This window comes from Anolis carolinensis, chromosome 5, assembly GCF_035594765.1.
Source record: "Anolis carolinensis isolate JA03-04 chromosome 5, rAnoCar3.1.pri, whole genome shotgun sequence".
NCBI classification, from domain to species: domain Eukaryota; kingdom Metazoa; phylum Chordata; class Lepidosauria; order Squamata; family Dactyloidae; genus Anolis; species Anolis carolinensis.
Window position 1 is genome coordinate 146,858,226 of NC_085845.1, and position 16,757 is coordinate 146,874,982.

General features: G+C 41.4%; 1 protein-coding gene across 3 annotated transcripts in view; it reads left to right on the top strand.

Moving 5' to 3' along the window:
• Window positions 1-4,631: 4,631 nt before the first annotated feature.
• Window positions 4,632-16,757, top strand: part of arid2 (AT-rich interaction domain 2) — a 125,973-nt gene continuing 113,847 nt past the window's right edge. For 2 of the 3 annotated variants that reach the window (XM_016993821.2, XM_003221191.4), the window contains exons 1-3: window positions 12,951-13,624; window positions 13,801-13,894; window positions 14,974-15,071. In XM_016993821.2, the coding sequence (XP_016849310.2) occupies window positions 13,533-13,624; window positions 13,801-13,894; window positions 14,974-15,071 (284 nt within the window). In that variant the 5' untranslated portion in view covers window positions 12,951-13,532. Of the gene's footprint in view, window positions 4,981-12,950; window positions 13,625-13,800; window positions 13,895-14,973; window positions 15,072-16,757 lie in introns of those variants that run through there. The other variant, XM_062982517.1, reaches the window with a different exon arrangement.

Sequence of the window (16,757 nt, forward strand, 5' to 3'; positions counted from 1 at the left end):
TACAAAAAGTCTGCTGGGTAGTTTTGAATTTTAATATTACAAAGTCAGGGACGGAGACTATTTCTCCATATAAGACAAGACTCTGTGAAAATAGCTGTCAAACAAGCCAAGCTTTTATATCATCTCCATTTCTTCAAGGACGACTGATTGCAGATCACAGGGCTGTCGCAACACAGGGACACACAACTCCAATTTCCCCTCAGCTCCTAATGTTTCAAATAAAGCTTATTTCTGAGGAAATGCTTTCAAATAATACTCCCCCCCAAAAGGACAAGTTAGACTATAATTCTCCTCCTGTGAAGAGGCATTTACTCATTACCCTTATTCCTTCAAATAATTCTTAATGCAAACTGGCAGTTACACATCCCTTTCCACTTTTAAGATTGACAGTTTCCCTCACGCGCTTTTTTTCTGAAGCGCTAAATGCTGCGGAATAGGAAAAAAAAGGCTCATGATACTATTTTTTTTCCTATAGAAATAGCGGGGGGGGGGGGAATCTGTTATTGAAATTATAATTCCTCTCAGCAACTATCTATTAAACAACAGGGGTTGTTGTGTGTTTTCCGGGCTGTATGGCCATGTTCCAAAAGTATTCTCTCCTGACGTTTCGCCCACATCTATGGCAGGCATCCTCAGAGGTTGTGAGGTATATACCTCAAAACCTCTCAGGATGCCTGCCATAGATGTGGGCGAAACGTCAGGAGAGAATACTTCTGGAACATGGCCATACAGCCCGGAAAACACACAGCAACCCTGTGATTCCGGCCATGAAAGCCTCGACAACATATTAAACAATCCTTTCCACCACAGACCACCGACTACAATGCAGCCTGAGCCTTGCCACATGCCTTCTCACAGTGAAACCAGAGGCACTTCCAAATGGCCAGCTTCTGGTCAAATGAAATCTAGTATAATGGCAAGTTTTTAACTTTTTTAAAATCCATTATAACTCCGCTTCTGACATGATAAATAATGCCACCCTTTCAGTACTAGATGTCATGGTCAACCAATGTGGGGGGAAAATATAAAGAAATTAAACTTGAATGCTATTAGAAAAGCAAGAATTATATCTGCGAGATGGGCCTTTTAAAGAGAGAGGGGAATGGAGAAGGAAAATAGAATTTTGACAGAAAGTGTTCCATGGCAGTTGGGGAATGACTGTTGGGGAGGGAGGGAAAATGCCACCCGATGGGCATTTGGGGCAAAACACCTAGAGGGTGGCAAGCGGAGAAGAATTTTGTGGTAAAATAATTAAAGGAAATAAAAAACTACAGGGAAAGTCCACAGCTAAGCTTAAAACAATGTGAGTATTATGCCCTTTAGCTGCCTCAAGGTCTCAAGTGTTAAATGCAATGCCATCTACTGCAGTAATATCTCTCTACAGCAAATGCTGTAAGCCCAGTACCTGTTGGACTATTTATTTTTGCTATTTTCCAAAAGTATATATCAGGCATGGGCAAACTTCAGCCCTCCAGGTGTTTTGGATTTTAACTCCCACAATTCCTAACAGCCTACCGGCTGTTAGGAATTGTGGGAGTTGAAGTCCAAAACACCTGGAGGGCCGAAGTTTGCCCATGCCTGATATAGTGAATGAGAGAATGTCTGTTCTGGAAATGAATGCATTTAACCTAACTAGTTATTTAAAAACAAAGAACCAGGGTGACAAATATAAAGGGGGAAAGGTTTAGTTTCACGATTTGGTGATGCAGAATATCAAACTCATTTTCATCAAGGGCCACATCAGCATTATGGTTGCCGCCTTCAAAGGGCCATGGACAGAGAATCTGTGAATGCAGAAGGCCAACTCCCTCCCTCCCTCCCCCTCTCTCTATAAATATGTGTGTGTGTGTGTGTGTGTGTGAATACATACATGTATACACATACATACATACATATATTTATTACATAGTGGTCGGTGCTCTTTGCAGCCTTCCAGATGTTACTGTATCACAACTCCCATCAGCTCTCGTCATGATGTCTAATGGTGAGGAATACAGGAGTTATATCCCAGCATCTGGAGGGCCACATACATGTGTGTGTGTGTATATATACAAGGCACACGTATACAACACACACACACACACACACATATATATAACACATAGCAGTCGGTGCTCTTTAGTTTTTATTCCTTTTGAGTCCCAGATGTTATTGAATGAAAACTCCCGTCACTTTTAATTATCTGCCATGCAGATTGGGGATAATGGGAATTTCATTTGTTTCTCTGAGGCTTGGAAAAAGCTAGTGGACATTTTTATAGTCAGGCATCACATCCACAAGCCTTGTATCTAAACTCAAACCCCATTATCCTGACTAAACAGAATTGCAGCCTTCCAGATGTTGCTGTACCACAACTCCCATCAGCTCTGGTCATGTTGTCTAATGGTGATGCATACAGGAGTTGTAGTCCAGCATCTGGAGGGCCGCATAAAATGACATGGCACACTGGATTTGGCCCTAATGGTTAGACTAGAGCAGTGGTTCTCAACCTGGGGTCCCCAGATGTTTTTGGCCTACAACTCCCAGAAATCCCAGTCAGTTTACCAGCTGTTAGGATTTCTGAGAATTGAAGGCCAAAAACATCTTGGAAACCCAGGTTGAGAACCACTGGACTAGAGGGTCTCTTTCTTGCCATGAACAACAGACGAGAACAATAATGCCTACTATACAAACCTTAGAATACTTACGTTTAATGTGTTTTTACAATTAAATGTTCTGGTCAACTTCTGATTTTATTGAGTTAAACAGCTCATTAGGGGCAAAGACCAATTCTTTCATCTCTAAGTACAGTAGAGTCTCACTTATCCAACATAAACGGGCCAGCAGAATGTTGGATAAGCGAATATGTTGGATAATAAGGAGGCATTAAGGAAAAGCCTATTAAACATCAAATTAGGTTATGATTTTACAAATGAAGCACCAAAACATCATGTTAGACAACAAATTTGGCAGAAAAAGTAGTTCAATATGCAGTAATGCTATGTAGTAATTACTGTATTTATGAATTTAGCACCAAAATATCATGATATATTGAAAACATTGACTACAAAAATGCGTTGGATAATCCAGAACGTTGGATAAGCGAGTGTTGGATAAGTGAGACTCTACTGTATAAGCTCAAGGTGCAGAAGCATGTAATTCACAATTTCATTTCACCACCACAAAAGAGAACTAGCCAGAAGGGTCCTTTAATAGATAAATTCTGAGCACCGTGAAAATTAAGGATGGGGAAATCTGCCAGTTTCAGCTTCTTCTGCATACAAATGTTTGTGAACTGCAAGTTCTCCCATCTTAAATGGAAAACATTAGAGCTTCTGGAAAGTCCTCTAAACTAATTAAATGAAACTCTCCCTTCATTACAAACTAATTTTGACAGATAACAGCTATATCAAACATGGGTAGGGTCATGTTTACATGCCTGCCACAAAGGTCTGTTATTAAAAATGAAGAGACTTTCAGAAAAAAAGGGTGGCAAATCTTATTAAATACTGTCTTTGTATGCCTTCAAGTCAACTATTGACTTATGAATTTCATAAACAGAATTTTGCCAGTTTCTTCTTTCAAAATATAACCTACATGTGATATTGATAATATATATTGAAATAAAGGTAGATTTTTAGGAATTGAGTACTCAAAGTCCTATGTCTAGATAGCACAGGTTTCTCCTATATTCAGACTGTAAAAATCTCTAGTTATTTCCATTCAAAATACATTTATCAAACGAACGTCTCCTCACTTCTTTGTTGTTATAGAAAACAAGTTTTGAAGGAGCTGCTGCTACAACCACTGTTACAACACCCAACTACAAGAAGTTGCTAAAGCAAACCTTTGCTCCTTATCAAAGGGTCAGCTGATATAACTGCAGGCAATAAGGATACATAGCAACCATTTCTCTTTTTCATGAATAAAAACATAATTTAGTGTGATCCTATACATGTCTACTCAGATGCAAGTCTCCCTGACTCCAGAAGACCTTGCTCACAGATTGCAATCAAGTTATATTAGCCAATCCCACTGAATGTCTGCCTTTACTTCCTTCCACTAGATTAAAAACATTCTTCATGTAGTTTATAACTCTTAAAGTGTGAAACAGTACTGTGGCATATCCTTTTTTACGTCTAGACTTCCCATTCCACTTGGCTGCAACACAGGAAAGGCTAAAAATAACTCCACACCCTTACTTATTTATTGAACCTGAAACCCCAATGCTAATCTGGCTGTTCCTCTCCCAGAAGTGTCTTTTGTATTGGCTCTTTTATAAGAATTAAATAGATCTGAATTTCCACGCTTTTCCTGCCGCTGTTTACGTTGTGTATTTTAGATAGAAAGCTGCTATGGTAGGAGACATATACCTATGTCTTTACAACACTTATTAGAGCAAGGTCGATGAGCAAGGTTGAAAACAGCCTATTTAAGCTAAAAATTTAAAGAAAGAATCCCACTTGTATTTCTTGCCCTAAATAGTAGTGCAAGCCTAACCTCTATATCATGCTAAACCGACCTTCACTCTCTTTATAACATTACATATATATTTTCTCTGTTTTTTAATAAGCATATGAAATTAACTATGGGGATATATGGACTTGTTTTGCAGTTTTATAACGTTTTCTTCTTTTTAGTGTTTCACTCTGTTTTGCAGACCAGCACTCACAAAAATAAAAAAATTAAATACTCATCACCATCAGATCAAGATCCTATAACTATTAGGGAGACAAAAGAAATCTGTTTTCATGATGTGAAAATTCTGAATTATCACACTAATTCTTTCCTTAAAATACTTCTAAAGCTATTTTTGTCCAGATGTCTTAATTTGTAACCTAATATAAAAAACCATGCTTACCATTTTAATTCAGACATCTACCGGTAATCAAGTTGAATGGAACATATACTCTTGTATATGACTGAAACCTATTTCTTTGTTTAACAGCTATTTCATTGCCAATGGTACTTAGCAAGGATTCTCATCCACAAACCAGTCAAGTGAGTACTTAAATCAATAACAATTTATAGTTGGAATTTGAACTACCGCTACAAAGGCTACCACCAGATCTGTCATTTGCAAAGACGCAAGGGTACCTACAGAGATAAGTATGGATTGAAAAATGGTTAAAATGTGGTGATTGACTAGTAGGGTTGAGGAGGCACGCACAATTATTGAATTTCCCCTTATTTTTCCATTGTGACAGCCAGTCCTGTAGCAGGAAGGGAGGAAATGGCCATTTTGTGAGTTCAACTAGTTTCTGTTATTTCACCTACATATTCTCTTTTCTTTCAATTTTTTAAGCAACATCAGAATGGATATCTGCATTCCCTTTATTGGCACCCTCACCTTTACCATCACCACCAAAACCAGAACTTGTCATTAAAAAATGCTAATTCACAATAGCTAACTGCCCAAAGGACCATTCGACAGGAATAAAAGCAAACAGGCCAGCACAAACGCCTTTGAATAATTGTATATTATTTAATGTAAACTAACACCAATTGTTTTAAATCTGCCAGATCTTTTCAATCAACTCCAACCTTTGTTTCAAGTCCAACAAAATTTAGTCTGAAACACAACTCAATTTATAAAAGACAAACTTCATTTAATTGTAAGTAGCAAATAACTGCTTCAAGATTAATTCTCTGCTGCCAGAGTCTGGAAACAGTATCTTGTTTTCTTTGAGTTGTTTATGACCTATGGCAATCCTAAACAAACATATCAGGGGGGTTTCTTGGCAAGATTTCATTAGAGAGGCTTTTCCTTTGCCTTCCTTTGAGGCTGAGAGAGTGTGGTCACCCAGCAAGTTTTCCTAACTGGGATTCAAACCCTGGTCTCCAGCATTGTAATCTGACACACAAAACAATTACAACACCTGCCTCTCTATATGCATCTATAATACTGTAAAATACAGTAATCTCAAACATCGAATCATAGAGAATACTTTCCATAATATCAGACACCTAAGGATTTACTGACTGTAAGTTGTGCATCCTATGATAGGCTGTTATAAAGTCAGTTTCAAATAACTTATTTGATGATGTGCATGTAATTGGTAGATTATCGGACAGACCAACTGGGTATTAAGGCAACACATTTATAATCAATTCCTTGGGAATAAATTCCAGAGTTTACTAAGTTTCACTCTTGAGCAAGCATGTTTAGAATCATATAGAAAACAAATCTAACAAATTCTAAACAGTAAGCAAAAAAGACGTAATTGGCTTTCCTAGCACAAATTCTTACATTCATTGAAGATTTATCATTTAAATAAACACACCAATCACCGGAAACTGAGAATTTTAAATTATCTTGAACAGAAATACAATTTGCAGTAGAGTTATTACCTTATATCATCATATAGCACATGTCCATTTAAAATTGTAATGGAAAACAGCCAGGAATCCTGTGGAGTAAAGCAATTTTATCTTTTAAGAAGCTGTTTTAACCAATTTATAGAGCCTGAGTATAAAGTCAGAAGGTGCAGAAGAATTATCATAAGCAGTCTTTGAACTGCACCCAGTGCTATTACGTTGTGGACAAAATTAATGAACTGCTACTGAGTCCTTGATCATTTGTATGCATGCTTTGAATAACAGGCCTTGCATTTTTTTGTGTAGTGATCAAAAAGAAGCTTTTATGTATTACCCGTTGTCACAGTCTAAGCATCACAACATTTAAAAAATGAAGATTAGCATCCTAACTGTGTATGACCATTCTGCTCCATTCTAAACACTTTTCATATAGTTATATGAGGACTATAAACATTTGCCTTGTTCCTAATATTTATCAGAATTACTTGCAAGCAAAATAGCCACCATACAGATTTATGGTAACTTTAAGTTCAGGAGGATTTATCTTTCTGTAAATAAGAATGTTGCCAGTGTGAATTCACTCCAATAGATGCATGAGACTGCAGTTTAGCTACCTGAAATAGGATTTTAATAAAAGAAGGGCCACATTAAATACTTCTCTAGAGTAAGAACATTTGGTCTCATTTTATTATTTTGCTGGAAAAATGCACACTATTGGATAACAACCAGAATCTTATTGTTTAAGATAAAGAAATACTAAATTATTAAGCTAAAAGCAGTTCATTGATAAGCATTGTGGAGTTGCAAAATGGGGTTTAACAAAGGAAGATCCCCCATAAAATGAGGCACGCATAATATCATTCAAATCTCACCGTATTTATGAACAAATATACAACTGCCATAAACCAGCACAAGCATTTATTTTTTAAGATACTGAACTAGCACATTATGGTTACAGAAATCTTAAGAGCTCCTTAAAGAACAATAGGTCCTACACACTTTTTTAGGGACAAGTCCCATTGAAAACAGTGAAATTTACTTCTGAGTAAGAAAACACAGACTGAAGCTACACAAAAGTAGGCTTGAGATTCTTTATTATCAATAAACACTGCAATCTATATTGAACAGCAATGAGGCAAGAAAATGATACAAAGCCAGCTCTTAGCAAATCATTCCTCAGGAAAAACAGAGGTGCCACAAAGACCCACCATCACTGCATAAAAAGCAAGCAGAAAGGGAGGAAGGAATGGTTCAGGATTAAGGAAATGGCTACAGTGGCTTTGTTTCATAACTGCCTTTTAAATTATACTACGAAGCCTATGACAGTATTATGCTATCTGCTTTTTGAGATATCAAAATTAGTTCAAAATCAAGAGTATAGCACTAGATAATGTTCCATTTCATCTTTTATTTTTCGAAATTAATGCCCAATAAATTAGTTTATGATTTTCACATATTCAAGATGGCATGTTTAAAAAGCTTCCACTTGGTTCTCTTTCCCTCTCACACAGAAAATTAGTTTTGTGTGAAGTGAAAAAGCTTCGTAAATACACGTTCCCCCACCCCCGAAATTAAGCACAATGCATCTCAGACCATTTTGACAGAACAGACATCATGCCAGACAGCAATCCAGCACAATACATTTTGGTTACTTTTTGCAAAACGATTCTCACAAGCGTTCCATATCAGCTTATTGTTCAAACAAACCGTACAAATGTCAGATTTTTAAGAGCTATTTTTAAAAAGCGAGAGAAAATCCTTTCTTTAAAAGACAAAAAAGAAGCTATGTCACCGACGAAGACCAAGAACGAGATTCAGACATAGATGGAGTTGTACCTTGCAAGCTTGCCAGTGCAACTTGGAGAGAGCATCATCAGTTTAAACAAGGCGATGCATTCAGAAAGAGAACCAAAAACAAGAAGAGGAAAGAGTGATCAACTCCCAAACACGACCCGTTATTGACAAAGCGATGGCGCGGATGAAAAAAAGAAAGAAAAACCAACAACAACAAAAGAAGAAGGGAAGCGGAAAAGTTACAAAAAGGGCTGCAGTTGGGCAGAATTAGCAGCGAGCAGCCCAGAGGCAGCAGGAGCCCCAGCGGGGAAGAGGCGGCGGCGGGAGGAGAAGGAGGAGGACCTCGCTGGGAAGGCGCTGCGGCTCCAGGGTTGTGTTGTGTTGTGCCGGGCGAGCGGGCGGGCTCCAAGTCTCGCCGGCAGCAGCGGGGAGGAGACCCAAATCTCGGCGGCGGAAGGGGAGGAGGAAGGAGGCCAACGATCGCGAGGCTGGCGAGCTTCTGCCGGGAAGCTGAAGCGAAAAGGCAACCCGCACGGCAAAAAGAAAATGGCCCCGAGTCCGAGAGGAGGGCAGAGCCAAAACAGCACACACAAAAACAACAACAGACCAAAGAGCAGCAGCCAATCCAGGAGGGCCGAGGAGGAACACCAAGTCACGTCGGCGCGGGGTGCAATAAGCCCGGCGCTTGCTCCTCGCCCCGCCCTCCGCCTTTTGGCTCCGCCCCTCCCTCTCTGTCACGTCCTACAGTCTCCTCCAAGGACCGGGCGCGGCGAGGAGAGAGAGGCCTTCTTATCCACCCGACTAACCAAGCCACCAGCCAAGCCACCCCGCCCTTCCTCCTCCTCCTCCTCTTCGTAACATGAGCCCTTGGGCTTCCCTGCCCCCTCCAGCCCAGCTTGTCTCCGCTGACAGCGCAGCTCCACGGGCACAAAATGGGGCTGCGCTTTTCTATGGGCGCCGCCATTTTGTGACGAGCTGGCGGAGCGGCCTTCGGTGCTGGGTCTAGGCAGGCAGGAAGCGGCTCCTGGGGCCTATAGTGGTAGACTGCCGTGACCCCCCTCCGGGGAATCCCCAGCTGACGGTTGTTACGTAAGGGACGGTGCGCAAAGCTTGGCCGCCCTACGCGAGGAGAGTCAGCCTCCTGGGCTGCTCCCGCCACTCGCTCTGCGGCGAGGAAAGTGACTCACTCACCTCTGCCAAAGCCTGCCTTGCCAGAGGGAGACCCCTAGTTTTTGAGTCATTCCAGGACTGTGTTTACAACTCTTCCCTCCTCCTCTTCCTGCGTGGAGGACGGTGTCCCCGCCGGGCGCTGAGAACTGGCTCCACGGTTGTGGGGTATTTCTGCAGATCATCTCAGAAGTATTTCCTCCCCAAAACACCCATCTTCATGTAAGGATATAGTCACATTCGCTCCAATTATGGAGGCGTTCTGAGGGAAGATTTTCAAATAAATCATCCCAAACTGGGAAATCATCCCAATCATGGCTGTGACCTGAAGGGCAGCCCTGGCATTTCAATGGACCTTTTATCTCCCGGTATCCGAGCGGCAATCCAGATGAAAGACAAGAATAATCTTAGACTTTAATTTCCTGGAGTAATACAGTGCATGGCATAAAGGGAATATAGATTTCCCTGACATGTCTGCTGGAGACCATAATGTACCATCGATTTTTAAACAGATCTCTACCAGCTTTGGTTATGAGGTCTCCAAATTGATAATGTGTTGATACAGGACTGGGGTTACAATTATTGCATGAGAAAGAAGGGTGCCCTTTGTTCCCTATTCAAAAAATATTCAGCCAGACTCCTGATTATTCTAAAGGACAAGTATCTATCATTACTGTACAAATATAATGCCTGTGACAAATTTTTAGTAGACAGTTGGTGACTCAGGTTGCTCCTGACACGAAAAAAAAGTAGACAGTTATCTAGAAATGTAATTTGCTTTATGTCAGTAGTTCTCAACCTGTGGGTCCCCAGATATTTTGGCCTTCAGCTCCCAGAAATCCTAACAGCTGGTAAACTGGCTGGGATTTCTGGGAGTTGTAGGCCAAAACACCAGGTTGAGAACCACTGCTCATCCTCCATTTCCAATAGGAAAAGGGCAATGATTGAGACATACATGAATTTAAGTTTCCAAGGAGAGCAAAGCATGTATTTGAAGTCCCATTTACTCAGTGACTAGAACCTCTTTATTATGTAGATAACCCTTATTGTCTGTTACCTTGTAGGAACAAAAGACATACCTTTTGAAATGCATACACACAGGTTTAAATATCTGATTTAGGTGTTAGTTATTGTGACTAATTTTTCTTTTTGCGTCTCTTTGCCCTTTCCTTCTCTTGGGCTATCACAATTTCACTAAAATCAGTGGTTAATATCTGTGCTGATTCAAGGGAATACTACATCTTACTTCTAGACAAGACTGCGTAGGGTTGAAACTGTGTTTCCGGAGTGAGTGTCATGCAAGACAGTCCATTAATAAAACTTGCTTGCCCAATTCTGTGAACTGTACTTCATTGGTATGCTGAAATACGACACCTGAAATTATAACAAGTATATTACCTTTGCCAGGAACATAAATAAAATACAGAAAAAAGACATACAAAATAGTAAATACGCAAAAATAAGCAGTGAACAAGTCTTACTAAGTAACAGTGACATCTGCATGCTTCCCACTTAGTTGCATCTGTCCTTTTCTACCTGCCAAGTTTAGATGTTCCACTCTTTGGGCCTCCACACATGCCTGTGTCTTCATCCCCTTTCCTAGTAGCTATAATCTTTGATAGCACATATCTAAACACCCCTTCTTCCATTACATAATTTCCAGGGCCTTTATGGCACAAACAATTGCCTCATTTTAGAAATCCTAGAGGCGCTCTCCTCAGATTTTAGATTAGAATATCCTGCATTTTGACAGTTCTGGATTATTAACAGAAATATTTTGAGAATTTCTGGAATCCTCCCCTTCTGCTATTCTGTACTCTGGCTGGGTTGAGTGGATATGTATATACACACCAATAAGGTATCAAATATCTGAAGCTTATGAAAATAATCTCTGTATATAAAACATAGGACTCGATTTATTCTTGATGAATCAGCTCCATTGAAATCAATCGAACATAAATTAATCATGACCAACATGCAGGATTTGTGTCTACATTATTAAATCTGGCTGGACCCACAGTGTGTGTGACCAGCACCATTGTTTTTTCCAATACCTTTTCCTACATAGGTGGTGCTCCTTGATAACTTTATTGTTATATGCACAAATTGAATTTTCTGTAGGCATCTCTAGGCTGATTTATTCAGAAGAGGTTTGCCATTGCACTCCTCTTAGGCTGAAAAAGTGTAACTTGCTCTAGGTCACCCAGTGGATTTCCATGGCTGAGTGGGGATTTCAACCTGGGTCTTCCAGAAGCCTAGTCAACAACAAATTGCTACACCACACTGGTTGTCTTGATAATTAAGGTTCCATTATTGTTCCATAACAGTATTGTGTATTTCAAGTGTTTTGTGCATAATACACTTTATTATTGAGGCTAAATCCCTGTAATGTAGGTTGGTATACCTCTCCTTCCCATAGTGGTTGGGTTCAAATGCAATTTTATTAAGTAATGTCTGTATGTATGTACTTGTTGGCATTGAATATTTGCATTTTATGTTGTTATCCACTCTGAGTCCAATATTGGGAGATGGGGCTGGATATAAATAAAGTTTTATTATTCTTTTATTTATGTATTTACTATACTTATACCTCGCCCTTCTCACCCCCGAAGGGGGACTCAGGGAAGCTTACAAACTATGGCAATAATTCAATGCCAGATTCAGACAATAACAATTACTATAAAACACAATATTATAAAACTGTACAAACATATACATATCAATTATAAATAATATTTCAGATGATTAAAACATATCAAAGGTCTAGCACTAACTGAGCTTTATAAACATTAAACAAATTGCTTTCACTGTTCTTATACAGGTTCCGTCATACTTATGGGTCATATTAATCTCCAAAGATTTGGATAATTGTTATTATTATTATTATTATTATTATTATTATTATTATTATTGAAGCTGTTGGAGGCCTAAAATCAATTATGTCCATGACAGAGATCGGATTTGAAATTATAAGACTTCCAAGCTTTGCCACAATCAGATGTAACCTACACATACCGTAACAAATATTTTCTTGGTTGATTTTCTCGCTCTTTTAAAATCTCTAACTTTGTATTAGTATCCAGAGGTCATCTGCTTCATATAACTTTTGAAAATCTCTTTCTAAATCACCCTGAATTGAAGGGGTCAGGAACTGTCATAAAATTACGTCATGTATCATGTGAGATGAAAAAATGTGTATATTTTAAATCTATAGCTAAGTTCACAACAAACCAGGACTTGCCAAGCTGGATCCTCGCATATTTTGAATTAAAATTCAATTAAAGATTTCCCCATTTCTTTAAACAGACACAGACGGTGTATTGATACAAAACACTTAACCCCCACAGACAGACACACACACTGGTCTGCTTCACGATTCTTTTAAACCTAGAAAGTACTTCCTGGCTTTCGAAACTTTTGAAAAGACAGGAACATTTCCTCTACCCCTAACCCTGGAACAACCGGTAGTAGCTGCCTTCCCCCCCTTCTCCTCCTGCCTTTTCTCTTTCCGCCCGGCTTTGTGTGAAGTTTGCGGCACATTGCAGATGAGCCCTTAGCCGCGAGAGAAGCCTATTGTTCCCCGCCAGGAACTGCTCGCTGGCAATGCTGGCTTTTGCCATTTCGGAGCTGCCTTCTGCAGTGCCACGGCCGGCCTCTGGGGTTCGCTGTGTTGCGCCTTCGCCCAGGCAGCAGCACGGCGGCCTCAGATCTTTTTGTCTGAGAGAGGAGAAGTGAATCCCGCTGCCGCCGCCGCCGTACAGTGTATGTGTGTGTGTGTAAGAGCGAGAGGGAGCGCGAGCGAGCGAGAGAGAGGGGAGATTTCATGGATCCGCGTCTGTAATACACACACACACACACTGTCAGTCCCTCACCCCAGCCTCCCCCACCCCCACCCTACCACAACACTAACCCAATTCATTGTGTGATCCAGCAGCACCATGTTGAGTCTCATGTGCAGCCTGGATCGGTTGGGTTGGTGGTGCTGAGAGGGAGGCAGGCGGCAGCGGCGGCGGCGAGAATCACCGAGAGGCGCCCCTCTCTCGCCTGGTGTGTGTTGTCACTCTCTCCGGCTTGCCTTATTCCTTTTAAACTTTTCTCTTTTTTTTTAAACAACCAGCCCCTCTCTCTCCATGGCTGATCCCCGGCCGAGCACAGGAACCTGGGTCTCTTAAAGGCAAGGAGGAGCCGCGGACTGTTGTTGTTTTTCTATTGGATTTTTTTTAAGGAGACAAAACCCCGACCTTTTTTTCCCTCTACCAAACCCGAACAAAGATATGGCCAATTCGACTGGCAAAAACCCACCAGACCATCGGAGGAAAGGACTCGCTTTCCTGGACGAGCTGCGGCAGTTTCACCACAGCAGAGGGTGAGCAAAATGGGGAGATGGTGGCGGCGGCCGGGAAGGCAGCAGCAGCAGCAGGAGGAGGAGGAAGAGGGGGGGAGGCGGATGAAACCGACCGATTTTAACTTTAAAGGGCGAGGAGGGGGGGAACGGGGGCCCCCCGAGTTGACAAGTTGTTTGCGTGTCTCTCTTTCTGCCAGGTCGCCTTTCAAGAAGATCCCCGTGGTGGGTGGGAGAGAGCTGGATCTCCACGCTCTCTACACCCGAGTCACCACTTTGGGCGGCTTTGGGAAGGTGAGTGGAAGTTTTAATTCGCCTCCCGCTCCCGCCGGCCTCTTCCCCAAACTCGGCCCTGACCCTCGGGGGCCCAGGCCGGCGGCGGGGGGCCCGGGAAGACCCTTTTTTCGAGCCGGATTGGCATGGGGGGGCGGCTGGGAGAAGGAAGCAGGCAAGGCAGGTTGGTGCCTTGGCCTTGTCGGTGAAATCGGGGGAGGGGGGGCGAGGGGGGGCTCAGGTTCCCGGGGAATTGTGTGAGCCTTGGGGGGCCCTTGGCCTCCATTTCCCGGGTGGGGGAGAGGGCGAAAGGCGCTGTGTGTGTGTGTGTAGATGAGGGGCAGTTTTCTTCCGCTTGTGGCTGCCGCTCTCGCTGGCTCTCTCTCTCTTCGCGCACTGAGTCTGAGTGCAGTTTTCGTGCAACTCAAAATTAGCGGGCATGTTTTCCCATCGATAATGGGCACGGGGCTGGGGAAGGATCCGGGCCCAGGCGCTGCCCTCGAAGCCCTTCCCGGGGAGGAATAACAAAAGGGGCAGCCGAGGCGGCAGTGTAATCGAATAGCCATCTTTAGGCTTCAAGGCTGGGGACAGAAATGTAGGCCTCAAAAGACAGGCCTCTCCGGGGCTGGGGAGCGGGCGGACGGGGGAGGCTCGGCGGGACAGGGGCGAAAGGAGCCCCCCTCGCCACCCGCACTTTCTGGGCCCCTTTTCAACTTCGTGGGGGGGTTTTCTACGGGTTTAAAAAAGCCAAGCAGGCGGCAGAGGAATTCCCGATTGGCTGCGATGGCCCGGGCGAAGGGAGACAAAAACAAACCTCAGCCGCCCAGGATCCCCAAACCCTTTTGCCTCCTCGCTCGCTCTGCTCTCCCCAATAAAATAAATGTTTGTAAAAGGCGAGGGGAGGAGCGACACCACCGCCACTGTCAGTCAGAAAAGGGACTGGGGATTCCAGATCCCAAGTCAAAGAATATGGGCATCTTGGTCGTATTTTTTTGTTTCTTTCATGGCAGCCTGGCTGCTCGTCGACGTTGTGTGTATGCTGTGTGTATGCCTACGTGTGGGGCTTTTTGTGCATCTCCGTGTGTTGTTTTTTTTGGCAGGTATCAGAGAAGAATCAATGGGGAGAGATTATAGAAGAGTTTAACTTTCCCAGAAGTTGTTCAAACGCTGCCTTCGCTTTAAAACAGTATTACTTGCGGTAAGTGGTGATAAAGGCTCTGGCAGCAACAATGTTGAGCATGGGCTGGCATTTGGATGGTTTTTTAAAATGCAAAATAACAATAATAATAATTTGGCTTTCCCAAAAATTATATTCAGTCTTGAAATTGTTTTTTTTCTTTGGTGTTTTGATCTGTGATATTTTTGGATTGCTTTATATTTTTCTCCCCTTATTGAACTCTCAAATGTCCGGTGTGTATAATCAGTAGTTGTAACAAGCTTCATATTAGTTATTTGCAATAGTTGTTATAGTAAGGCAATTAATACAGCTTTAGAACTTTGTATTGTTTCATCATATCGAAGTGGTGTTGCTTGTCTCCTTTTGTGATAGAATATTGATTTAGAGAACTATATATATATTTACATGAACCAGAGATGTATAAATCACCCACTTTCAAAAGAATGACAGGGCTCTAGGTATGTTTTGGTTGTATATAAATATGGGAGGGGCTGCATTTCTAAAATGTAGGCCTCGATGATTGCTTCTTGGAATATATTGTTGTGTTTTGTCAGTCCATAGCAATCGGAATTCATAATTGGCATTTTGCATTCCCTATTTTTGAGGGCCTTTGTGGTTGTATTATAGAAATGACTTTTGGTTGTGCTTTTTTTTGCTTATAATGAAGAGGTGTCTCTAAAATAGTAAGGTATATTTGTAGGTGTGTTTTGGTGCTTATATCAAAGAATCTGTGTTTGTGAATTTTAGATATTATAAAACAGACAAATCTTTACCTTCTTTGGTTGATAACTTGGATTTAAGATATGAATATTCTCAATTTTTGTCATTGCAGATAAAGAAACCTTGCAGGTTGTAATAATTTTAAAGCCTATCTGTAGAGATTCAGCTCCCTATATTAGCATATGTGATTGCACAGGTGCACTTGCTGTTGGTTGTCCTAGACTGACTTCCAATTTGAAGCTGTTGAGTTCACTGCCAGAGTGAAGAAGTAGCTATTGAGTTACAGGGAAGTCTGGAAATCCTTAGGCAAAATCAGTTACCATATAAAGTTGTAATTTCTTGTATGTTTATTAAAATTTAGCCAAAACAAAAATATTATTAAGTATGCATGTGCATCTGTAATTCATGTATTTAATTCTAGAGGTTTTGGATGAGCAGAATAAATGAGATTTTTGAGAAAGTTTTGGGGCATTTTGTCAATTTGCTAATAATGATACTGGCTAAACTTGAAACATACCACATGCTTGCCATGAAATCTTATATTAAAGTTTGCTCTCTTGTTACTTGATGTTAAAATGATACTGCAGTCAAGAGTCCACCCCAGAGTTAAGTTCCATTGGGGCTGCAATCCTATACCTCATTTCTTGGGAGTAATTCCCATTTAATTCAGTAGGATTTATTCTTGAGTAGACAGGAAATGCTATAATATTCATGGGGTCGCCATAAATCGACAGGTGATTTGAAAGCGCATGCACACATACACTGGCATATGATTCTGTTACAGACTATGAGACACATAGTCTGTTACACTATGTCAAGGGGGTTGGACAATGCCCATGAGGTCTCTTCCAACTCTATGATCCTATGCCCCCCCCCTTAAAATTCTAGTTTTCTATTATTGTTGCTTAAATCTTCTGTATCAGCATTTCTTAGTGATTTCAAGAGAACATCTAGGAAGTTAAGGACCGAAAATAGATTACAGTAAGT